The sequence below is a fragment of the Pollicipes pollicipes genome, unplaced genomic scaffold (assembly GCF_011947565.3).
Source record: "Pollicipes pollicipes isolate AB1234 unplaced genomic scaffold, Ppol_2.1 Scaffold_4740;HRSCAF=5597_pilon_pilon_pilon, whole genome shotgun sequence".
NCBI classification, from domain to species: Eukaryota; Metazoa; Arthropoda; class Thecostraca; order Pollicipedomorpha; family Pollicipedidae; genus Pollicipes; species Pollicipes pollicipes.
In genome coordinates, this window is record NW_023596545.1 from 19663718 (window position 1) to 19689550 (window position 25833).

General features: G+C 56.2%; 1 protein-coding gene across 1 annotated transcript; it reads right to left on the bottom strand.

Moving 5' to 3' along the window:
- LOC119098030 (cilia- and flagella-associated protein 61) lies at positions 1-25647 on the bottom strand. Its single transcript, XM_037220960.1, has 23 exons — positions 25558-25647; positions 22539-22659; positions 20571-20811; positions 19761-19845; positions 18975-19159; positions 18374-18573; positions 17522-17643; positions 16899-16991; positions 16319-16526; positions 15915-16097; positions 14827-14961; positions 13819-13855; positions 8978-9246; positions 8711-8887; positions 8357-8641; positions 6159-7477; positions 5558-5808; positions 5101-5246; positions 4188-4513; positions 3777-4081; positions 1746-1887; positions 1191-1347; positions 1-261 (listed from the first exon to the last, which is right to left on the bottom strand). The coding sequence occupies exons 2-23, from the start codon at positions 22611-22613 to the stop codon at positions 1-3; spliced, it is 5202 nt and encodes a 1733-aa protein (XP_037076855.1). The 5' UTR covers positions 22614-22659; positions 25558-25647.
- Positions 25648-25833: the final 186 nt, after the last annotated feature.

Consider the following 25833-nt stretch of genomic DNA (forward strand, 5'->3'; position numbering starts at 1 on the left):
CTAGTCGGACATCTTGGCCAGCTGCGCGCGTGAGCTCGCCATGCCTGCGTTGGCCGAGTCCCGCACGCTCTCCTTGTTGATCTTGAGCGACTCAGCGGTGCCCTCACGGGCGTACATGGGCAGGTGGTACTGGTTGTTGGCCAGGTACTGCAGCACCCACGACTCGACCAGCTGGTCGACGCCGCCGGCGCGGAAGTCCTCCAGGATCTTGATGTGTTCCTCCTGGGTCAGCTCGCTGTAGCGGCACATGTCGTCCACGATCTGCCGGCCCAGGACGGGAGTTAGCTCGCTGCCAGTGTCAGCTACGGAGCACCGTACGCGGGTGGTGATGTCACTGTCAACCCGGATTCACCTGCCGGTGATAATGTCAAGTAGCATGTCAAAACATTAACAATGTCAGAGAACGTAATGCAGGGGAGCGTCCATTACATTCACACTTCCTGAAAGGAACATGATTTCCTTTGGTAACAGCTGTTTGGAAGGATAGCGCTGCTCAGTGCGCTGCTTCAGAGCGGTCAGTTGCAACGGACAGATATTTCGAGGGTGCGCTTGAGATAGTTATGTGTGGGACTCCTAAGATCGTGGGGGCAGCCAGGATTCTATTGGGGTGAAGGAAACTCGGCGATCAAACTCATAAGAAGGCCGAAGAAGATCGCAAATTCGACATCTTTGGATACATCTGCTCAATGGCGATGGAGCTCTCGCTGAATTGTCTAATGTGTCCGTCCACGGTTTTGTACTTACTTCAGGAGGCATCTACGGTGCTACGGTCCTAACGCAAAGAAATGCGGGTCTGAGCCCACTCTCCCCCCCCCCCCCTCCCGGGTTCTCCTGAGGCTCCGCACTAGACCTGAGCCCCCGCCCCCTCCCCCTCCCTGGGTCTACTGAGGCTCTGCGCCAAACCTCAGCCCCTCCCCCCGGGTACTCCTGAGGCTCCGCACCAGACCTGAGCCCCCGCCCCCCCCCCCCCCTCCCGGGTTCTCCTGAGGCTCTGCCACCAGACCTGAGCCCCCGCCCCCCTCCCCCTCCCCGGTCTACTGAGGCTCTGCGCCAAAACCTCAGCCCCTCCCCCCGGGTACTCCTGAGGCTCCGCACCAGACCTGAGCCCCCGCCCCCCCCCCCCCCTCCTCGGGTCTGCTGAGGCTCTGAGCCATACTGTCATGACGTCCCCGCAGCCGCCGAGTCCTGACCTTCTCCTCAAGGGTGAGCTTGCCGTCCCTGCACTGGCAGCGCAGCATCGCCTGGCGGATGTCGTTCAGCAGCACGGCGAACCGGTCATGGAACACCATCATCACCCACGGCTGGCGGAAGTAGTCGTACAGGTCCGGAATCAGACCCTCCATGTACCTGGGGACGGTCACGAGGGGCCCAAATGAAGGAAATGTGGCTTCTCAGCTAAGCTTACCACCACCATGTCCAGACCTGGGATCTGGCACGTCTGCCTGAGTTAGTCGCGAAACGTAGTGCTGTGTTTTTTGCTGCGGTACATCTATGACGTACTGAGGCAGGCAATTCGCGAGAAGTCCGCCACACAAAAGATGCGCAGTCCCCACCACGAACGAACCGCGACGAAAATCCACACGATTGAACCCAATGCCAATCAAGCCGGCTTTATGCCCCGGTCGCCTGCGGGAGGCTGTGGTATGCCGTCCATCACAGTCATCACGGCCATCCCCTCCTTCCCGCGCACACAACACATTGCGGCTTATCTCTGGCGCGTGCAATCTGGGTCGGCATTGACTGACCTGGCCACCATGTTGTTGAGCAACACCTCGTGCAGGCCGTACAGGGCGATCATGTTGTCCGCCTCGATGGCATTCTGCGAGTAGCACGTGATCTTCTGCACCACCCGCCACTGGCTCACCTCAAGCCGCATATAGCCGGTGGCTGACATGGAAACGGATGGATACACTGGAGCACACGCACATAACATATGACCTGATCTGTGCGCGCGGCGTGTGTGTATACCCAGATATACATACACAGAGGTGCCACACACAGGTACAGATACCACATATAGGGGATATGAACATACAAACCAGCATATATGCCCACCCAAAACCTGGCGAAACCGCAACTCACGTAATGCTGTATCCGCGTCAATGATGCCGGCGCAGGTGCAGAGTGCAACACCAAAAGTGTTTTAGTGGGGAAGCCTTTGCTGCGTATTGACTTATCAACTTACCATTGACTAAGCTGTCAGACAATGCCTGTTTACCTCACAATGCTTTTAGTGCTGAAGTCGAAATGTGAGTGTAATTCGCAGTGAGGCCAGGAAGGCAATGCCAAGAGTGGGGCAAACATCCATATAAGAAACAAAAGGCAAGTGGGCGCGGACACTTACAGCCCACAGGGCGTCATGTTTGGTGCCGCAGGTGGGAAACGGGATATGTCCACGACCCATCAGCTAAAGGCGCGCTCAATCTGCATCCGGGTTGGCTGGGTTGCCAACAGGGCTGCTACTTAACAAAACGTAGTCCAGAAAACAAAAACATTAGGGGGAGGGAGGAGGTATCCTGAAGACAGGGTCGCCGGTAGCCAGTGAGCCCCAACTGACTTGAAGACGGGTCTCCGGTGGCCAGTAAACCCCAACTGACTTGAAGAAGGGGTCTCCGGTGGCCAGCGAGCCCCACCTGACTTATGGACGGGTCTCCGGTGGCCAGTAAGCCCCCACCTGACTTGAAGACGGGGCCTCCGGTGGCCAGTGAGCCCCACCTGACGTAGAGACGGGGTCTCTGGTGGCCAGCGAGCCCCACCTGACGTATAGACGGGGTCTCCGGTGGCCAGCGAGCCCCACCTGACGTATAGACGGGGTCTCTGGTGGCCAGTGAGCCCCACTTGACGTATAGACGGGGTCTCCGGTGGCTAGTGAGCCCCACCTGACGTATAGACGGAGTATCCGGTGGCCAGCGAGCCCCACCTGGCTTATAGACGGGGTCTCTGGTAGCCAGCGAGCCCCACCTGACTTATAGACGGAGTCTCCGGTGGCCAGTGAGCCCCACCTGGCTTATAGACGGGGTCTCTGGTAGCCAGCGAGCCCCACCTGACTTATAGACGGGGTCTCCGGTGGCCAGTGAGCCCCACCTGGCATATAGACGGGGTCTCTGGTAGCCAGCGAGCCCCACCTGACTTATAGACGGGGTCTCCGGTGGCCAGTGAGCCCCACCTGGCTTATAGACGGGGTCTCCGGTAGCCAGCGAGCCCCACCTGGCTTATAGACGGGGGGTAGCCAGCGAGCCCCACCTGACTTATAGACGGAGTCTCCGGTGGCCAGCGAGCCCCACCTGGCTTATAGACGGGGTCTCTGGTAGCCAGCGAGCCCCACCTGACTTATAGACGGGGTCTCCGGTGGCCAGTGAGCCCCACCTGGCATATAGACGGGGTCTCTGGTAGCCAGCGAGCCCCACCTGACTTATAGACGGGGTCTCCGGTGGCCAGTGAGCCCCACCTGGCTTATAGACGGGGTCTCTGGTAGCCAGCGAGCCCCACCTGGCTTATAGACGGGGTCTCTGGTAGCCAGCGAGCCCCACCTGACTTATAGACGGGGTCTCCGGTGGCCAGTGAGCCCCACCTGGCTTATAGACGGGGTCTCTGGTAGCCAGCGAGCCCCACCTGACTTATAGACGGGGTCTCCGGTGGCCAGTGAGCCCCACCTGGCTTATAGACGGGGTCTCTGGTAGCCAGAGAGCCCCACCTGACTTATAGACGGGGTCTCCGGTGGCCAGTGAGCCCCACCTGGCTTATAGACGGGGTCTCTGGTAGCCAGCGAGCCCCACCTGACTTATAGACGGGGTCTCCGGTGGCCAGCACCCAGGGCGGGCTCAGGTCGACGACAGGCGCCGGCGCGCTGATGTGCAGGTACTGCCAGCCACCGGGCAGTCGCGCCCGCGTCACCAGCGGCAGCTCGAACTCGGGCGGCAGAGGCTGTCCGCTGATTGAGGAGCGGCGCCGGTCCTTGGTGCCCAGCTTGGTGGTCAGCTGCTGGTGCGTCTCGCCAAAGACCTTCAGCAGCTGGGTGCCAAGCGCGTGGCCCACGTCACGCGAGTTGTACTCGAAGTGGTCGAAGCTGTCTGCGTAGTACCTGACGACAAGGTAGTGGACATTGTGGCAAGACTTGGAGCTCTTTCTTGTGAAGACAAAGAGTGAGAGCAGCAGTCACGAGAGCAAGGCGGACATTTTACACTAACCTCCTGGAGTACTTGGTCATGGTACCGACAGCTCTGATGCTGGCGTCATTGGTGCTGAACTGATGATCAATCACCAGCCTGCCGTCGAACACCAGTGAGGCGTCGTTGAGCGCCTTGAACGTCACTAGCTCCACGCCTTTGTGGTCGTACACGAAGAGGCCGCAGCAGGAGAGGTAGCGTTCCTTAGTCTCGGCGGCCTCGCTCGTCAGCTGGACCCTGTAGATGCGGTTGTTGGACTTGGTGTCCCAATAGGTGAGCGTGTAGCCCTCCAGGATGCGGATGCCGTTCCCAGCCGACTTGAGGTTGTGGAAGATGCCGCGGTCCACCTACACCAAGGGTTGGTCAAACAAACCTCTGAATCTGTGTTAAAGGGAACGTAACGCAAGTCGTCACGCCCCCTTTCATAAAGGCCCAGCGATTGCTGTGACCATATTAGCGCTCAAGGGCTAAGGCGCAATTGGGATTCGAATTGGGCCCCTCACATGGGAACCGAAGGTGCTACTCGCTCGGGCATTACTCCCCCTCCCGTGTATCAGTCCACATAGCGAACAGCCGTGAGCCAATTGACGCACATGGAGAGGAATTGCAAACAAGGCGTTCATTTCACAACAAAATCCACATTCCACGCGTATTCACATCTGCGTTTGTACTTATTACAGACCGTATGTCCGTATCAAAGCCCAATAGCTGAGAAAGCCGACGAGATTAAACCCAAAAATATACAAAAGTGTCAGAAACAGCATTATCTGGGGGCGCTATATCGGGAACAGCACGTGCTGCCGATAACTCGGTGCCTGAACTTGGTCGAGTGTTGAGTGAGGGCCCTGTTCTCTCCCGAGGCCGGCTACCAGCCGGGCCGAGCACCGCTGGCCTGGCGTCAGGTGAGCTGTGGCAGCGAGCCCGGCTCCAGCACCTGGGGGTCGTCTGTCAGCTGCGGCGGCGAGCCGTGCGCGTCCGGCGGCAGCACCAGCACCAGGCGGTGCGGCGGCACCGGCAGCTGGATCAGAGTCTCCAGGCAGGTCAGCGCCTCCAGAAAGCAGCCGTACACGATCACGTTCTCTGCGGTGGGGTGACGGTGGCAGGAGCAGCGGACAGAGGGTCTGTTTGCAAGTCACGGACCTGCTGGGAGGCCGCTGGGGAAGCTTAGAGGAGGTAATCGATAGAGCATTAGTCAGACAATGCTGGCAATTCAGCAGTACCTAGAAGTGAATCAGGCCCAGTTATACTTTAAATTATAACTATTAATCCCATTTAAAGTGACGGTATGCGCAGCTGAATCGGGAGGAACTTCCGACGTCGAAACGCCACAGCATAGCGCCCCTCCCAGCTGCACCTCGGCAGCGCTGCGGGGACCTGCCGCGCCCACTCACCGGCGCGCTCGAGGCAATACGCGCGCACGTATTCAAGCGCGCGCTCGGCGTCAAACGGCGAGTTGACGCGGAACACGTTGTCGGGCGTGTCGGGCAGCTGGGCAGGCGGGAAGAGCGGCGGCCGGTCCGCGAACGGTCGCGGCGGCCGCGGCACCAGCCGCGCCGGCAGCTGGAACTGCTGGCCGCACGTCAGCAGCAGGTAGTCGTACGGGATCTCGGCGGCGCCCGACACCAGGATGCACTTGCGCTTCCTGCCGGACACCGGACTGTGACCGCCGAGTGGTCGGAACGGGGCGACGGTCCGAGGAGTCGGAACGGTGGCAACGGTCCGAGGGGTCGGAACGGGGCGACGGTCCGAGGCGTCAGACATTGACGCCTCACAGGTGTTGGTGTTGACGTGACGTTGATGTAATAGGTAACGCCAGAAGCAAACAGGTCACGAAACAAGGAACTTTGGGGTATGTTCTGACCAGGCGATCAAGCAGCTTGGAACGTTGTCTTTTCACCTGCATGGCTACATTCAAACAGCTGTGTCATCTTCACATATCTGAAAAAGGACGCAACACAATAGTCCCGTTGTCCGTCCCCTTCCCACTGTCACCTGTCTATGGTGTGCATGACGCCACGCACCAAGTTGACCCAGGTGCGCAGCCACATAGTGGCCAGCCGATACGGCTGGAAGTTCTCGGTAGAAGTGCACATGTCGGTCGCCAGTGCTCCGGCCTCGGAGTCGCCCTGGAACCCGTGCGGCTCGACAAGCGTCAGGTTGGTGAAGAGCAGCTCGCGCGAGAACACCAGCCTCTCCAGTACGGCCAGGCCTGCGTCGCCGCCGCCCACCACCACCACCCTGCTGTTGATGCGCGCGCGCTGGCGCAGCACGGCCCCGCGCGTGGTCAGCTGCAGCGTGCGCGGCTCCTCGTGCTGCAGGATGTGCGGCTTGGGGATGTTGACGCCGAGCGTGCCCTGCACCAGCGGGTACTGGATCTGGCGGCGCCAGGCCACTGGCCACAGCTGTTCCAGCGCCGAGGTCAGGCTGTGGCCCTCTGTGTCGGTCGAGCCCGGCGGAAACACCGGGTACAGCAGCACTGAGAACGTCGTCAGCCGCATCACCTCGCCCAGAATGACGGCCGCGTACCGCTGAAAGATGGGGTTCAGCGCGAAGTGGTAAAGGTGGCCGAAGCCGTCGCGCTGGTCGTGGTGCTCGAACGTCACGTACTCTTCCACCTCAAAGTGCGAGCGGACGTACTCCATTTCGACCTCGTGCCGGACCACGATCACACCCACCACCTGGTCCGCACAACGCACCACCAGCACTGTGTGTTCGGCGGCGTTGTCCATGAACAGCCCGCGCACTGTCTGCATCAGCGTCTCGGCGGCGTCCGTGTGTTTGACCAGCGCGCGGATGTCTCCCAGCTCGTTGCTGCGCGCGCTCGCCACTTCGAAGTCCGTGATGAGCGACGCTCGGTGGAACACGTACAACTGTCCGGGGAAGGTGGAGGTGGCGCGGTGCGGCACGCGCGTGAACAGCTGCGTCAGCGGCGTTTCCGGCTCGTCGGCCGGCACCGTCATCACCAGATAGTCGACGTCCGGTAGGCGCGCCAGCACCGCCGGAAGCAGGTCCAGCGAGCGGCAGGCATGCTCCTCCTGGATGCAGAACAGGTTGATGGCGGCCGCGTTGGGCGCGCCGTGGTAGTGCGGCACGGCGCGCGGCCGCGGCGGCGGCCCGGTGACCGGCTCGGTGGAGAGGCCGCTCAGCACGGTGCTCACCTTGCGCGTGACGCGGCCGTCCGCCGACACCGGGTAGCCCCAGATCATCTCGAGCACGGGCCGGCTGCCGTCCGGCTCCTCGTCGTCTGGGATCGGCGCCTCCTCCTCCTCGAGCTCGCCGAAGCCGGGAGCCAGCACTTCTGGACCCCACAGCTGCTCCAGCAGCGGCACCACCCGCGGCCCCCGTGCTCGAGCTGCTGCTGCGACTGCTGCGGCGGCGGCGGCGGCGGCGGCGGCGGCGGCGGCGGCGGCGGTGGCGGGGGCGGAGGCGGAGACAGAGGTGGAGGCGGAGGCGGAGGCCGAGTCGGAGTCGGAGGCGGAGGCGGCAGAGGCGGCAGAGGCGGAGGCGGAGGCGACGGCAGCTGCGGAGGCCGAGGCGGCGGCAACGTCCGCGGCCGAGTCTCCAACCTCGGGTTCAGCGGTGCTGTCTGCGCGAGATGCATCAGCGTCAGCGCCGGCAGTCGCATCCGGCGCGCTGTTGGTTTTTGGCGTCCCTGGATTGTTACCCTCTTTGCCCTTTTGCTCGGATGTAGCAGTTGAGCTGTCAGTTTGGGGCACTGCGGTGTACGGAGGACCGGTTTGTTCATCTGCTTTGCTTTCTTGTTGGGACACAGCCATTGTGCTGTCTGCCTTCGTATCACCGGTTGCCCCATCTTCTCCTGGAGCATTCACAGGTCCATCTGACTTTGAAGCCCCCAAATTTGATGAATTGTTTGTCCCATCTGCATTTGAATCACCTGCATTTGAACCATCTACGTCCACTTTTGACTTCGATGTGCCATCTGCCTCACCACTCGCTGTATCTTTTGCGGCATCTGCTCCTTTGAGACCATCTACTGTGGAGCCGGATTTGGATGCATTTGTTTCATTATTTGTCTTGGAAGGATCCGCAACAGCCGCTGTTTTGGATGCATCCGTCGTTGTCTCTGTTGTAGACGCTGCCTCTCCGTCCTTGCTATCCGAAGCGTCCGTTTTGCTTTCTTCTTCGTCGGCCTTTTCCTCCGTGACTGGCGACAGCCGGGAGGGCCGTACCCCCATCACCTCGTCAGACAGTCTGCTGGCCAAGCCGGTCGTGTCATCTGTGGTTTTCTTCCGAAGGCCGTGGAATGGCGCCAGCTCGAAGTTGTCGTTGAGCATGTCGAGGTCGACCTCGGTCGTGACGCTCATGATGCCGACCGCCAGCTTGTCCACCTCCACTACGGCCGAGAAGGACGAGTCCCGCTCGTCCGCTATCACTTCAGCCAGGAAGAACTCGCCGTACGCCTCCTTCAGCCGCTGCTCGTCGACGGCGAACATTTCGCGCAGATCGTCGTGGTCCTCGAGACGGGCAGGGCGCGAGGCCAGGCGCGGCACGTATCGGCGCCGCTCCAGCTCCAGTACCGGCACCGGCGCGCCGCGCTCGCTGATGATGCGGAAGTTCGCCTCTTCGAGGAAGCCCAGCTCGCTCTGGTGGCAGCACGTGGCGTGGAACACGCGATCCAGGTCAGGCAGCACCGAAAACAGCCAGGTGAGGACGGCGCGGAGCACGGCACCCACGGCCGGCTGGGCGCACACGAGCTGCGTCTGGAAGAGGCACGTGGCGGGGCTGAGGGGGCGTGAGTCGAGCAGCGGCGCCGCGCTGCGCAGCCACGGCTGCCAGCGCCGGTCCGGCACTGTCGCTTCGTCCGGGTGCCAGTTGTAAACAGCGAACCCCTGCACCGTGCCTTCGTCATCCTCGGCCACCACGTTGAGCGCGGCGTGCTCCATCTGCGCGGTCACCTTGGTGTAGCCGTAAACCTGCTGCGTCCACTTGTGCTCCCACTCGAGGCTATCGATGCGCGCGCGGTCCTCAGGCCGCGCGCGGCGCACCTCCAGGCGCGGCGCCGGCGACTCGGTCGAAGGGGCCGTCGCCATGGCAAGGTGCCGCTTCATACCGGCGTTGGCTGCTGGACACATGGTGGGCGTGGGGCAGAGCAGGGTTCAGATAAGCGATGCTGATGCGGTGATGATGTCGGCTGCACTCCCCGCGAGACGACTGTCACGAATATGCTGTATTGTAGTGTGCGGTGGGGTGATGATTAAAACTCATTCTGGTTTGGTCTGAGATAAGATGACGTAACCGAGCAATCTTGATGCTGTCTTGACGTGAGAACGAAGGACAGAAAACGGTGTTTATTTTTCAAGCAAAAAATCGGCAACATGCACGTGCCAATCTTTTAGAGCTGTCAATGATTCGCTCTCGCGAAATGTCACCGTCATCGACCAGTTTTTTGTTGGATCTCAGCCACAGTCTTTCGGCTAAGATTTACTTTCAAAAGGAAGGCCGCAGGCAGAGTGAGTTCCAGCGCGCGGCAGGCAAGCAGCAAAATAACATACGACCATGCGGCTCGTAGTGCAACAAACGTCGATATAGCAACAGAACAAGACAACGTAGGCCTCAAGATAACAAGTTCGTTGCACATCCGTAGCCTTAGCCAAACGCTAATGGACACAAGTCATCTTGAGATGCAATTCGAGTTATGTTTTCAGGTAAGGTACGCTTGGAAATAATTTGATAGTCGTTGCTTTGAGTAACTACTGGCATCATCTAACGGGATGCTGTTAAGCCCTAAGCTCGACACGGGTTATCGAACCCTCTCGGTGAAGACGTCTGTTTCGAGCAGCCTTCAGGATGGTGCCGTGTATCGGACGTTTTAGGACGTTGAAAGATTAATTATAACGATGTCTTTTGAAAGACGGCCTGAACAGCGACGAGGCATTTCCAGTCTTATACGCACCCTGCCTATTTGAATACGAAGCTTTGGCTTAGCATTGAGCATGTACATTACCATGGCCACTGCCAGATTCATTGCGTGCTCTCATAACACACGCACCCCACCGTAACGCTTTGTCTCGCCGCCCCCCCCCCCCCCCCCCCCCACCCCCCTGTGCGGCGTGTGTGAAGTTGGCACCGGTTCGGTGCTCATGTTCAGCAAAAATCGATGACTCCTTCGAGTCTTAAGAAAATTGTGCTAAAAAAACCCCAAAGTGCCCTGATAACGTACAAACAGACTTTTTGTAAGGCATCGAGTGGTTTGACCTCCATATGTCATAAAGGGTCAACCGATGTGTGACAACAAACGCGACCCCTGTTGTGAACCACCCGGTCGGGAACATTGCGTATATTCCAGAAATCCTCTCTAAATAGTCCTAGGCCCAACAGATCGAAAGTTATCCCCGCAAGATCTATACAATGTATATCTAAAGATAGTGTCGTTTGATGGCTGCGATCTGCAGGGTAACCTAATGTGCTGAAACTGATATTCGCCTGTTTTATTGGAACGTGCGCACGAATTGAATCAAAGTTTCAGGGAACAGCAAGCACCTGAGCAAGACTGCCAGTAACATCACATCAAGTGATGACCTCACGCAAGCAATCGTGACATGTTACCAGAGAGCAAATGTAATGCCTAGTTGAATGGCGCCGATTGCTCGGTCGCGTGGGGCCTAGTTCATGAGTTATACACATAAATGCCTGGAAACAACCAGTTCCTGTCGCACAGCATTATTCTCGCTGACGTTGACGTGCCACCCAACGACTTGCAAAAACTCCGATCACCTTGGCTTTCTTTAAAAACACTACAAATGTAGAACTCAGAGAAGGGTTCATTTCTCGGTTATTCACGGGCATCAAAAAGTTAAACCTCTCGACGTCACCGCATGCCAAATCGATATTCCTTGTGTTCAGGTATAATACGTGATGATTGTTGAGCAGGGTAGGTTAATGTGCCGAACCCGATTTGCGTCCGCTTTAGTTTAATGAAAAATCCCCTCATTTGAGTGGTTTTACATCTTAAACGCCCCTAAACAAAATAAATAGCATGACCTGGCGTGACCTGCAGTCCAGTTCAGGTGCTTAACTCTTTCCGCCTCAAAACCTTGATTATATATATATATATATATATATATATATATATATATATATATATACATATATGCATTATGGCCGTATTTTATACGCTATATATTATATATATATATATATATATATATATATATATATATATATTTCAGGAATGTCTCGATCTGTTTAGTTTAGGTCTTTTTAAGGGCCTTTCTGGCATCTGCGTAAAATCCCCGAACGAATGGGGTACAACATGCATCAAGTTTGTAGGCACATATTGGCTGACCCTTTACGACCTCTGGAGGTCAAACTGTTCGGAACCTTACAAAAACTTGGCGTACGCTATCAGTGCACTATAGGGTTCCTTTGGCACAAGTTTGTAAAGATCGGGTGGGTCGTCGATTTATGCTGGGTGTGAAGACTGAACTGCTGCTAACTTCACACCTGCCTCTGCGACCGTTCGACGGGAGCCGGCCTCACGGCCGCCCTGGTGGGAGCCTGGCCAGAGTGCCCACACAAGCACCAAAAACCTGCGTATGGTAGGGCTCGCTGGTGGAGGGCTGCCACGTTGGCCTCACCATTGTCCTTCTAGTTTTCCCTCTCTCTTTAATATCACAGGCAAGAAATGATCAATACTGATCAAAATAGCTCTAAGTCAGCCGTATCAGCAAAAATGTGAGCCAAAAGCCGCCGACCCGTACGGGTCGTCAGCAGCCAGACTACATACGGACGTAAAAAGCCGCACTGTGTGGATGAGTGTACCGGCTAACACGCATTAACGTCCTTCAAAGATGTCTGATCCGTTCACAGGCGTCAGCACTCTACCGGAAAGCGGTCGGTGTCGCCTTCGTTGAAACCAACGGCGAACGCGGTGCGCACGGTGTGCACCGGCGGTGTGCTAAACCGACGGATTGGGTCAAGGCGACCACAAAGGCGTGCAATGCGGTCACCAATGGCCATCCAAAGTTTGTGCGTAAACACGCCCGTGCCCGTACACCACTGGATCCGCACGGGTTAACTTGGTATGAGGACTTTATAATACGTTAATCACTCATTGGCGTCGGTCGCCCTGGGACCACTGGCGAGCACTAGCATCGTCTGCACCATAAAAGCAGACAACTGTTAGTTCTGCTACCGCCTCGCTCATACCAGGTCACACGAGGCGTCGTAAACGCATACTTTGTGGAAATGATCGGCATTACGTCTTTGAGCAAGGGACGATATATTTTAGAACGCTTCCGCGACTTTTTCTGCGTGTTCTGCACGCCTTCACCACTTTGCCACTTATCATCCGTGTTTTACCGAAACCCGCATTGGCGGAGGATGCCTCTGCAATAGGAAATCCTCTTCAAATACATCTTGAGGCCAATCAAAACATACATATTATAGAAACGTGGGAAGTGTGCCAGCGATTAGCGAGTATATTAGTTTAACATAACTCAAAAGCAACTCCTGAATAAACACCAAGCCCTGAACTAAGCTTCCTTCACAATATCCACGACAATCGCTCAGCTCAATTACAATGCGAATAAATAATCGACTCACTTCTCACAATATACATTTCGCTGTTTCGTCGAGTGGCAACTCAGGTCAGATGCACTGCCCATGAGCTGACACAGCACTCATTCATGCATGGTACATTGTGAAGCTAGCGGTCAGGCAGTCACTGCCCATCTTTGGGCAACCGACGCTCACCCACCTCATGCCTTGATCACATCAGCCAACTCCATGCGATCTGTCCTGTGAACCTTGGCATATCACTTGGTTCGTACAAAATCCAGGGAACAATTTCTCGCCATGCCTGTCGCAGAGCAATTCGGTCACCCAGGATGCGAGAAAATCTGAACAGCCTAAATGGAGGCTCAAGGCTTGTCGCCTGCCTTGTCTTAGGCCACCGAAGGGTGTGATTAAAGGTAACACTCGCGACCTAAAAAGTGCGCAGCGCCATCTCAGTACAATGGGACGTGGGTTCCGTCTGACCTAAACTCATTACCGCAGCATACAGCAGTGTCAACTGAACGCGCGACGACGCCGGAATTAACTAGACGATAAATGAAATGTACGCGCACCATCACACTTCACGATAGGCTTTGTGAATGTCTTTCCAACGGCGGAATTGTGTTTCTTTTGCGAGGGAATACAGAGAAGGAACTGCAATACCTTCGTTCGGAGAAAAGAAAACCCAGACACTAAACATTAATCCGAGATCTTACAGACATACCCCGGGTGCGACATGCTACCGCTGAAGACGAGAGAACAACTGGCATTCTCCATCCAAAACAAGCCGCCAATCACGCTAGCCAACATGCACAAGCCGCGCCACTACCTTACAGCCTATGGGGTAGCCCGGTCACAGCACAAGCGGCAGACCGGGAGGCGGACCGATCCCGCCCGCTGCCGGCGGACCCGGCCTGCTGCCTGGGCCGACTAGAACGCCGCGTCCTTCCTCTGCTGCCCGCCCGGCAGCCATCTGTCCAGTGCATCACCGGCCGCCCTTGGCCGCCTGGGGGCGGCGCGCGCCGGCCGGGCTCTGGCGGCCCCGCAGCCGACCACCGCCGGCTGCCCGCTCAGGCGTCGACGGCGTCCAGCAGGCGGTCCTCCTCAGAGGGCAGGGCGCCCTCCTGAGGCCGGCGGCGGCACAGCGCCAAGAAGAAGCCGACCACCACCGACTGCCGGCCGACAGGGACGTCACGCACGGACCGGGGGAGTGGCTGGTCAGACAGGGCACGGTACGGTCACCCACTCGTCTGCACGGGATGGTGGCTCGTCAGACAGGGCACGGCAGGGTCACCCACTCGTCTGCACGGGATGGTGGCCGGTCAGACAGGGCACGGCAGGGTCACCCACTCGTCTGCACGGGATGGTGGCCGGTCAGACAGGGCACGGTACGGTCACCCACTCGTCTGCACGGGATGGTGGCCGGTCAGACAGGGCACGGTACGGTCACCCACTCGTCTGCACGGGATGGTGGCCGGTCAGACAGGGCACGGTACGGTCACCCACTCGTCTGCACGGGATGGTGGCCGGTCAGACAGGGCACGGTACGGTCACCCACTCGTCTGCACGGGATGGTGGCTGGTCAGACAGGGCACGGCAGGGTCACCCACTCGTCTGCACGGGATGGTGGCCGGTCAGACAGGGCACGGTACGGTCACCCACTCGTCTGCACGGGATGGTGGCTGGTCAGACAGGGGCACGGCACGGTCAGCCACTCGTCTGCACGGGATGGTGGCCGGTCAGACAGGGCACGGTACGGTCACCCACTCGCCTGCACGGGATGGTGGCCGGTCAGACAGGGGCACGGTACGGTCACCCACTCGTCTGCACGGGATGGTGGCCGGTCAGACAGGGGCACGGCATGGTCACTCACTCGTCTGCGCAGGCTGTCGGCCGATGTCGATGCCCTGCTGTCATCGCCCGAGAGCGCTGAGCAGACAATGCTTTACAGACGTTACGCGCCACCCTAGTCATACTGATTGAAACTTCTGCGCGGTACAGAAAAGTATAAAACACAGCGACTTGTGTTTCTTATCCAAGCAAGTAGTTGTTCGCGCCGTCCGATTCAACCCCATGGTAACACAAGGCAGCAGCTTCCTGACGGCTGACGTCCGCCCTTCACGTCCGCCACGTCCGCGCTCACCACGAGGAAGAGCCAGGTGGCCCAGTAGAAGACAGCACCGAATATCCAGGCCTTGTAAGAGAAGCGCAGCAGCAGCAGCGCCATTCGGCTGAGCACACACTCGCCGGCCGGCGCCCGCGTGGAGCAGGACAGCACCTGGCGGCAGGCCGGCCGGTGGCACCGCGTCAGCCGGGCACGGCGGCGCCCCCTTTAAGACCGGAGGCGCGCCCTGTCGGTCCGAAGGCGCCCTCTACCAACCCTGAGGTGCTCCCTGAAGGACCGGAGGCGCCCCCTGCCGGCCCGGAGGCGCCCTCTGCCAGCTCGGAGGCGTCCTCTGCCAGCCTGGAAGCGCTCCATGTCGGCCCGGAAGCGCCCTCTGCCAGCCCAGCGGCGCCCTCTAGGCCGATGACGCTGTCCAGATCGCGTAGGCGTCGCAAAACCCGGTCGCACAGAAATGGTCCAGTCAACAAGACAAAACACAACATGCCTTGCAGCTCACACCACGGCCACATCTGGCCTGCTGAGCGTGTTGCAATGCCATATATTCAGACATGTGGTTTATTCACTACCTCCTAGCTGGCACCATCCTATATGGTGCTAAACCCGCACCAACGGCTGGCGTTGCCGCCTCCCCAGGAGCACGGGTGCCTCGGTATCCCGGATGGCGTTGCCCCCCCCCCCCCCCCCCCCCCCCCCAGCCGTGCGCGTCCCTCGGCGCCCCGGCCGGAGTCTTCGCCTCCCCAGACGCGCGGGTCCCTCGGTACCCCGGCCGGCGCCGACGCCTCCCCAGACGCGCGGGTCCCCCGGTACCCCGGCCGGCGCCGACGCCTCCCCAGTCGCGTGGGTCCCTCTCTACCCCGGCCGGCGCCGACGCCTCTCCAGTCGCGTGGGTCCCTCGGTACCCCGGCCGGCGCCGACGCCTCCCCAGACGCGTGGGTCCCTCGGTACCCCGGCCGGCGCCGACGCCTCCCCAGACGCGCGGGCCCCTCGGCACCCCGGCCGGCGCCGACGCCTCCCCAGTCGCGTGGGTCCCTCGGTATCCCGGGCGGCGCCGACGCCTCCCCAGCCGCGCGGGTCCCTCGGCGCCCCAGCTGACGTCCGACCCGTACCTCGACTGTGTCGGTGTTGTCGGGCTGCGGGATCAGCAGCCGGTAGTGCTGGTCGCCGTACATGGTGTAGTGGGGCGCGATGGAGAGCAGCATGACGTTCAGCGCCAGCAGGACGTACACCAGGCTGAGCACCAGCAGGATGAGACCGTGCGGCCGGGTCCGGCCGGGCCGCACCGCGTACAGCTGCGAACGGATGCGGGCGTCAGGCGAGCGGGCACCGCCGGGCACATCACCAGCAGCCCTGACGCGTGCTCCACGCGTCAGAGGAGGCGCGGCACAGCTGCGATCGGACGCGGGCGTCAGGCGAGCGGGCACCGCCGAGCACATCACCAGCAGCCCTGACGCGTGCTCCACGCGTCAGAGGAGGCGCGGCACAGCTGCGGGGCAGACAGACGACGGCGCACCTTGACGGCGAAGGCGCGCACGCCGATGTCCTGGATGCAGCTGACGGTGGCGCCGAACAGCGTGAAGATGAGTAGCAAGTAGAGGATGTAGTCGAGCGGGTACACGCGGTCCGTCTGCTGCAGCAACCAGTCCATCGGGTTGGGCAACTGTCGCTCCGGCAAGATGTAGCCCGACTTCATACCCAGGGAGTGTAGAGCCTTGTCGATGCTGCGGCAGAGAAGGGGGATGGGACGGTTAGCCGGGGACGGAAGTGGTCAGCCTGGACCCTCCCTTTGAGACGCGCAGGCCGACGCGGGACCGCAGCAGACCTGGGACCTGGGGCCGGAGTCCGGATTCAGAACACCACCAGGCAGGCCACCGCACAGGGTTTGGGTGTGGGCGCCCGTGTGACAAGATGCGAGCTTGATTTAGATGCAGCTGCCGACGGACCGTCCGACAGAACAGCTGCACATGCATTGTGTTAGACATCAACCTCAATAATTCCACTTGAGTGACTGCAAACGGCACTCGGCCAGTGTGGATCGACAGGGCACGATGTCGTAACACGTTCAGTCACGACGCCGTCGTCACCCATCTCACTTGCTGAGCAGCAGCGCGGTGAAGGTCACAGCGCCGACAGAAGCCACCGTGACACCCAGCACCAGCTCGAACGGCCGGAGGAAGTTGCTGCACCTGACGACAGTACGCACAACACCGGTCAGGTCCGCGGTAACGCGGGTGCAGCGGTGATGCGGCATGGCCACGCACGGAGCACGTGTCGTGGAACCTAGCGACGTCCGCTGAGGCGCCTCCGGCGACACACAGAACACGACCGAACAATCAATGGTCAGCCGAGGCCAGCCCTGGAGTCCAGCTCTTCACGACATGCAGTGCGATGAATTGGATAATTAGATTGAACTGGATGGAAACGACATGGATTCCAGCTGCACGATCCATCTCTTGCGTGTCCAGCATTCGTGCGTACAGCAAGTTTCAACTCGAAGCTAGCATGAGCTCGATTTACCAGCCAAAAACAGGTCTCACCTCTCCAGGAAAAAGGAAGACACACTACACTGAGTCAGCAAAGACCTGCCAGCATCGCCCGGCCGGCCGGCACGAGAGGCGAGCCCACACTCTACCTCCGAAACATTCGCCCACTCGCCCAGTCGCCCATCGCCCAGCGGCGCCCGCTCGCCTATCGGCCGCCGGCCAGCCGTGCCCACCTGTGCAGCCAGGCGGCGACGGCCTCATTCAGTTCGAGCTCACGTCTGCCGAGCGCCGCCTCCTCGCGCTCGAGGCCGGCCAGACGGTCGGCCTGCCACGACGGGAACGTCGAGTAGTTGGCCTGCCGGCGGACAGATGGCACTGGGCTCACGCCGGCAGCGGCGAACCCAGAAGGTGGGGCAGACAGGGAAACGGTGCCAGTCACACGCACACAGGAGCGACGAGAAGGCTGACGTCCATAACTACAGTACACAGAGGACCGAACGGGACTGCAGTGACCACAGAAAGGGGTAACACAGGGGGTGGACGACACTGGTTCGGTCTAAGATAGCTGATAAGTGGCAACGGACGTCAGGCCAAAGTTCACGAGGAGAGCCTAAGACGTGATCACGTGGATCGAGTACAGTGCCAGGGAAGTACTCAACATAGCAAGACTCTCCACTGGTCGCCGACCATAAGGATCGCCTACAGCTATCGAACATGCAGATGGCAAGCCAGTGCCAGGGAAGTACTCAACATAGCAAGACTTTCCACTGGTCGCCGACTATAAGGATCGCCTACAGCTATCGAACATGAAGATGGCAAGCATATGCTGGTGTGCTTCGCGAGTCGTCACACCCGCGATACAACATAAGACAGATCAACTCTCTAATCGTACAGCACACATCCTTACACGTCTCAACCGTCACCGACGGACGGCCAGACTCACCGCAAGTTCGGCATTGGTCCAATTAACAGACCGCGGGCGACCCGGCCGGCGACCGCCGCAGGGCCATGTGACCGGGGTGGCTCACCATGTCACACGGCCGGGCCGGTGGCCGCCGCAGGACCACGTGATCGGAGCGGCTCACCTGGTCTCGCAGCGAGTTGATCTGCAGCTGGAGGCGGCGGCGCTCCTGGCGCACATCCTCGCGCTGCTCCTGGGCGCTCTCGCGGCCACGCAGCAGGCCGATCGGCCACAGCGACAGGCCCAGGCCCGTGTAGCCGATCATGGCGCACATGCCCACCAGGCTCAGCGAGTAGAGCAGAATCGAGACCACATCCTCGCCGGCTGCCGGGCCGGCCGGCATCAGACACGCACACAGCGAGGCGGCGGCGACGCAGTCGACCAGACGTGCTCAACTCACAGCGAGAACGAGGCGCCACGACAATAAGGCTCATTCGTGCGGTCTGCTCCAAAGTTTTTTTCCGAAAAGCTACGCCACTTACGCCGATATGCAGCACCACACGACGCATGTGACGCGATGCAATGTGTAGAATACGCACTGCACAACCCGTTTGTGAGGAAGCCTTCCCTTGGAGGCCTCCGACTGGCGCCTCAGGTAACACATTTTGCAATGCGCTTAGCATTGCCCTTAGCTACGTGCTGAGCGGTCAGGGCGGTGACACACCGTTGGGGCGAGCTGACCCCAGTCCCTCAGACAGCTCTCCATGTCCAGCCAAGCCACCTACCCTCCGTCTCCAGCTCGTGCACCATGAAGCGGAACTCTTGCCACTCGGTGGAGTTGGTGGGCGGCGGCGGCGCAAACGGCACCAGCAGGCCCAGGCCCACCAGCAGCGTGAACATCAGCACGAACGCCAGCGAGTACTTGACGGCAGTGCGAGCGCGCTGCTTGGCCGTCGGTTCCGGCGCGCCGCTGCCGAGCGATAGCGGGGCTCCCATTAGCGGGTCCGCTAGGCGCCGGGCATCCGCGCGCGCTATCGCCGAGGCCAACAACTGGTATCCCTTACACGCTTGCACGGTTATCAACCGGGAAATCAACGAACATTGATACGTCCTTTTTGTTGCTGAGAATTCTAGCTGAATGCCTGCTCCCCGTGTCGATAGATTTCAAACGGCCTGTCACGGTTGAGTCCTCACGACATATCAGCAGCGTTTCAAAAGTACAAGCTTGCTTACGAGGTACCACGGAACTATCGTATTGCTTGCGCATCAACTTCACTCCCTTGAACTTGCGCGTGTTTGGACACTGGTTATCTGGGTCATAACTCTGCAACATCCTTCCTCAAGCATGTCTGGCCACATGCTAGCGGGAAGCCTAGATGCCCCTCGAGTGAGTGAAGGGGTCCACACCAAAATATTTGCAGAGCATGAATCGAAAGTAAAGTCAACACCAATAGCGTGCAAGTTGCACAGTTCATGTCCACAGCAGTTAAAACTGTTTTACGATGGGCGAGCACTTTTATGACAAAGGAAGTAGGACACTTCCACAGGTCCTACTTTTTATCGTTACTCACGTCTCCTGATCACTCGGCTCCCGATAGAAGAAGTACGCGAAGGGCATCAGGAAGAACACCACGAAGAATACCAAAGAGTAGAGCACTGGAAGCAAGAAGGCATTAAACAGCTTCTACTTCACCTAAGCTGCAGGCAAATGGCCTTGAAATCATCAACGGTTTCACGTAACTCGACTAATAGTACCTAGCGAACACTTGGCGTCACATAAGCATGCAGTCGCACCCAATGCAACTTATGTTCATCACGATCCAACATTATTGACGGCAGAAGATATGTCACCCTCATACATTCATCCATTACTGATGTTTCTGACCACGCTCTAACGCTCCACCATCTTTCAGAAACATTGATCTGTTCTCTCACACACAACCGAAGACGTCACCCAGATGGACCAAGCCTCCCGCCGTCTCAAAACACAATTACACCACTCACTCTAACCAGCTAGCAAAATGCCGTTACATCGGCAGGAGTCACCCCCGGCAAAGAGAAACAGGCCGCTTATTGGCACAGCAATCACACGCCCGTGGCACGTGGATATCACACACAACGAGAACAGCTCGCTTAGCGCGGCAAATCGGCAGCCATCCGAGCAACGCAAATCGAAGCCAGCACGTGTCTCACATAAAACGGTCACATTACGTTCAGGCAGTTGCACGACCCGAGACACGAGCTCACCGCGGGCCGGCCGCAGGCTCCGCTGGGCCCACCGGCGTTCAGGCAGCGACACGACCCGAGACCCGAGCTCTACGTGGGCCGACCGACGTTCAAGCGTCGCCGCTGGGCCTTGCACGTATAGCCGCCCTACCTACCGTAGTAGCCGTTCATGATGGTGTCCTCGACGCGCGCGCGGGAGGCGTTCGTGCTCGCCCAAGGCTCAAACTGGCCCTCCTTGGTCTTGAGGCTGCTGATGGCGTACACGTCCACGGGGATGATGACGAGCACCAGCAGCGTGACGGAGAGGCTGGCGGCCACCAGCCCGCTGACCAGCCAGCTGCGTCGCCCACTGTGCTGGTAGTACAGCACGTACAGCCAGGAGACGGCCGACACCATCTGCCCAACACGGACCGGCTGCCGCTGACATCTCCCGAGGCGGAGGGGGACGGGGCACCACGTACAGCCAGGAGACGGCCGACACCATCTGCCCAACACGGACCGGCTGCCGCTGACATCTCCCGAGGCGGAGGGGGACGGGGCACCACGTACAGCCAGGAGACAGCCGACACCATCTGCCCAACACGGACCGGCTGTCGCTGACATCTCCCGAGGCGGAGGGGGACGGGGCACCACGTACAGCCGGGATACGGAAGACACCACCTGCCCCACACGGGCGGGGTGCGGATGACACCATCTGTGAGGGTACAGTCAGAGTTCAGCAAAGACCACTGGGGTGAGTATACTCAGCATATAGGCAACATCTACTGGGAGGGTACAGCGGGTGTGGCCAGCATATGGCCATGGCAAAAACCACCTCATTGTCATCAACATCACCATCTTTACAGTGCTGGAATGATTGATGACATCATCAACTGTCCCCCTGCAGTTTGCTCAGCCTCAATGCTATGGTTTTCACAACATGAAAGTGTACAGTCAACACCACACAGCTGTGAAAAGTAAACACCGACTGTGGCATCTCAGCCATGCCACCCTTCGGCCGCCACCCGCACTTGCCCACTCCCTGGTGGTGGATACATGATAATTGCTCACAAGAGTAGCCCGGCTAGAAGATAACATTTGGCCAGCTCCATGCATTGGTGATGTCCCTGGAGGTGGCTGGTATGCCTCCTCCGCCCCCTCCCCCCCCCCCAAAAAAAAACGTCGAACCTATCACGTGCGCCCAGAACACTGCCCTACAATGGCAAATGTTGGGGGAGGGGTGGCACAGGACACAGTATAACACTTTTCCATTTCAGAAGCTAAGTCACAAATGGTGAGCCTGCCAGGTCATTGCAAGAGGAGAAACACAATCATGTTACTTGGGAACAGTACACAGTGTGGCCCACAGGACAGACAGCATTTAGTTAGCGCTACCTACAGCCACAGGCACACCATCAAGATGGAGTTCACACTACCATGGAGATTATGAAGGGAATGGCATACAGTGTGGCCCACAGGACAGACAGCATTTATTCAGTATTACCCACAGACACAGGCACACCACCAGGATGGAGTTCACACTACCATGGAGATTATGAAGGGCATGGCATACAGTGTGGCCCACAGAACAGACAGCATTTAGTCAGCACTACCCACAGACACAGGCACACCATCAGGATGGAGTTCACACTACCATGGAGATGATGAATCAAATGCGAATGACACAAATATACATACACAATACAAATACAATTTAGCTAACAGGCCAAACAAAATTTACTTCAATTTGCATTTAGATCCACTTAACAGCTATGCTGAGAAGGGGCCCTGTTTGTGATGCTGCTGAGGTAATAGTTCATTGGACTAACTTACTGAAGAATAAATGAAAAACTGCCTAAGAAATGGCCTCATGAAATACCACAGTCAACTCTGATAAATAACAAAGATTATAATTTCCAGTCATGGATTAGGATGGCCCAAAGCTCAGATATCATTAATCTTAACATGACAATCACTTTTCTTAGACACCTGTCATAAAAGTCTTTTGCTTGAAACATCACACACTAATGGCATAATTGATTTTCACCAGGAAGCTGTTGATGCTATGTTTTTGGACAGTCAAAATAGCTAACAAAGAGCCTACAACACAAAATAACATTCAGCACATACCCACAGTGTCTTACCAATATTGAAATGATGATGACAATCCATTTGGCTGCAAAGAAGGATGGAGGTGCAGAACTCTCCATGTACAGCATGGGGCTCACAAATGATGAACCCTAAGAGCTGATAAATTATGTCCACCTGCAGATGAAAAGATGCATAAATGTAAAAAGGGTAGACAGAAAGAGAGAGCATGGCAAGAGATCAAAATACACTTACAAATTTGCATCACATGATTAGCACATTCTGGACACCTCAGGCATATACAAACACTGCAGTGAACAAATATATTCTCCAAAAAACACACCATAGTTTGGAACTTTGCAAGCTCTAATACTTATTGAACACTTATTGAACACAATCAAATAGGCATGAGCCATTGTGGAAACTGAGTACAACACAATCAAGCAAGCTCATCTAAGACTGAGTTTACATATAGTTGGACTTTCATGTTTAATGCTTTAAAGCTACATGCATTTTAACTTGTCCAGCAAACACCAGAGCTATATAACAAGCTGTCTGATTATTTTGTTATGGAGAGAGCATCTGACATTAATACAATACAAAGGTAACTGCTATGCCTTGCTCTGCCAAATACAACATATGGTGGTTTAACATCTGATTTGGCTAGCCTTTAGTCAGGAGCTAAATTACTAGAAGCATGAGACTGTCCCATTTAAACTGCATAGCAAAGAAAAAGTGTTCTATCAGGTAAGAAAGAAAAGAATGTTAGAACACTTGTGTTAGAACATTTTCTTGATACTAATCTGGTATCCTTCTTATTTAATGTACATCATCAGCAATGCTGAGGAATTATCCTTGCAAGTCAAAATAGGCTTTTGTAGCATTCATCAGATTTTCATCAGTACACCACTCAACAGCAGTGAAACAGATAACCTGTAGACAGGCATTCTGTGATTTTATTTTGATATGCTAGTGGATGGGCAAAATGGAAATAAATTGCATTTTCCTGTTGGTATGCTACAGTATTTTAAAAAACAAGAAAAATGCTTGCAATCAAACTTTTGCTGGGAGAAAGAGAAAGATGTGCTGTTCTGATGTGCATACAAATTTGAAACACCACAGGAGTCACCATTCATTAGCTATACCATTTCTGTAGCATTGTTTATTACTACAGTATGTACATTGCCCTTGTCATAGTGGTAACAGCAGCATTGAAGCCTCTGAAGCAGTGCCTTACTTTAATTTTGGACTTCCAAGCTATTCTTCAAGGTCTGTTACCTACAGTACCACCAATCAGTCATGATGCATACCTGTATGGGAAGTAGCATACGCTGTTGTCACTGTGAGATCCTCAGGTCATGGAGCTATCAAGATGTATGCAGCACATTGACTAGGGGAACCAATGGTACCCAATTACATAAAATTACCAGACAGTGTCATATATCACCAGCCTGAGAAAAATAAAGGCAGTGCAGCCTCCAAAGATATTAATCTGAGGGGTATTTTGGGTACCTCAACCATGTGGTCAGGAAAGAAGAGGACACTACCTTGTAACAGGATGGACCGGAAACCTCTCGGGACAAAGCATGCCAAGGGCTGCTGCTCCCAGCAAGTTCATATTGTGTTCCCTGGCCATGAGACAGTCTGCAAATATTCATCCTGTATGCTACATACAACTCAGGATTAATAAAATCTTATTCCATGATTTCCAGATATCAAAAATAGGGCATTTTGGACTATTTTCACCTGAAATTAGCATCAAACATTATAATTCCATGACACATGAGGTCTGTATGCACTGAAATTTGTGGTGTCAAACTCAATGCACTCAGACCTAGGGCATCTGAGTGCAGAAACTGTGGAAACAGAGCAGCATGACTGGGATGCAGGGAATGCCAGGTTCATATTATTTCAATCTGATGCCAAACACTGTGCTGTGTTTGAGGAATGTATTTATCCATCCCCTACTCATACACCAAAAGGTTGCTCCTCTACTTACTAGCTAGAGCATCTCTCTTCCTCAAGCTGGATGAGTCCCTATTCAGACCCCTTCTAACCACTACCATAAGCCCCTTATTCCTCTATTCAGGAACCTTTGACTTGTCAGTGTCAGTTGGGGCTAGGATGTAAAGACCCATTCACTACACTGAATGTCTTTGCAGCATCAGTGTGCAGAACCTCATGTTCTCATGTGCCAAAATCAGGCCATAACAAATAATGCCATATTTTTAAAAAATCCAAGAAAAATATTTACAGAACATGCTTCCCTGAAATCACCCAGCCCATAAACCACAGCACATTTTGATGAGATCTTGGTGTACAGTTAGGTCACAACTTCCAACTTGGTGCAACCAACTAACATTGTGTGATAGAAATTGTTTAATGAGACTACGGAATCAATAAAATTTGTTCTGAACCACCAAACTGAATATTACAGAAAATGATCAAATATAATGGTAAATCATGTTAAAAGGGGTAAAATATCTCAACAACATGTTCCTCAATGGAGCAGTTTAATTTGCTATTGGAGCAGCATTCTCTACCTCTTTTGAACATCCTAGCATGTTTGCCAAGGTTTGCAGACTGCAGATTTATCCTTGCAAAATCATAATTCTTTGAAAAAATAGCTCTGTACAATAAAAATGGTGGAAGCTGTATACAGCACTCAAGAGCTCAGAACTACAATACACAGGTGCTGGTACTATTGCCGTAATGTCGCGGTAATGCCGGACATGTGCAGACACAACATGTTTTTTAGTCTAAGTTTGAGTCATCTGGTGAATCATTCCAACCAAGCACGAGGCACAAATGTTCTGTATTGCCACTAACAGTTTCACAGTGCACTTGACCATTAAGAGAAAACACAGGAATCCAAATCCTAGTGAAAGGGCCCGAATCGACTTTACGCAGTGGCTGACTACTAGAGGCTCATGCGCAGCACGTGTGGTATGGTAGGAAGTCCGCAACAGCACGACACAGTGTAAAGCGGGAATATCGCCCAGTTGGGGCCCTGAGATAGGCCCAAATTCAAGTGTCAGTACGCACTTCACTCTCCCAAAACGCCTATCAGCTTACAAAGTGGCACGAATACCCGCGAATGGGAGCAACACAGAGAGCTCCACTCCGGGTTGACGCAACTCGAGCTTATGGCCTCATAGGCGACACGATGCGCAAAACCTTGAGTGAAAACAAAACAAAACAAACGACCTTGAGCAAAGTGATTGGCTGTACAAAACCGTGAGTAAGGACATCAGTTGCCAAATTCAGCCAATGAGAGCAAGGGTGTAGCCAGAAGTGCTCACAAATGGTCGACGAGAGAGTGTTTTTCAGCTGGGAGCGTATGAGACAATC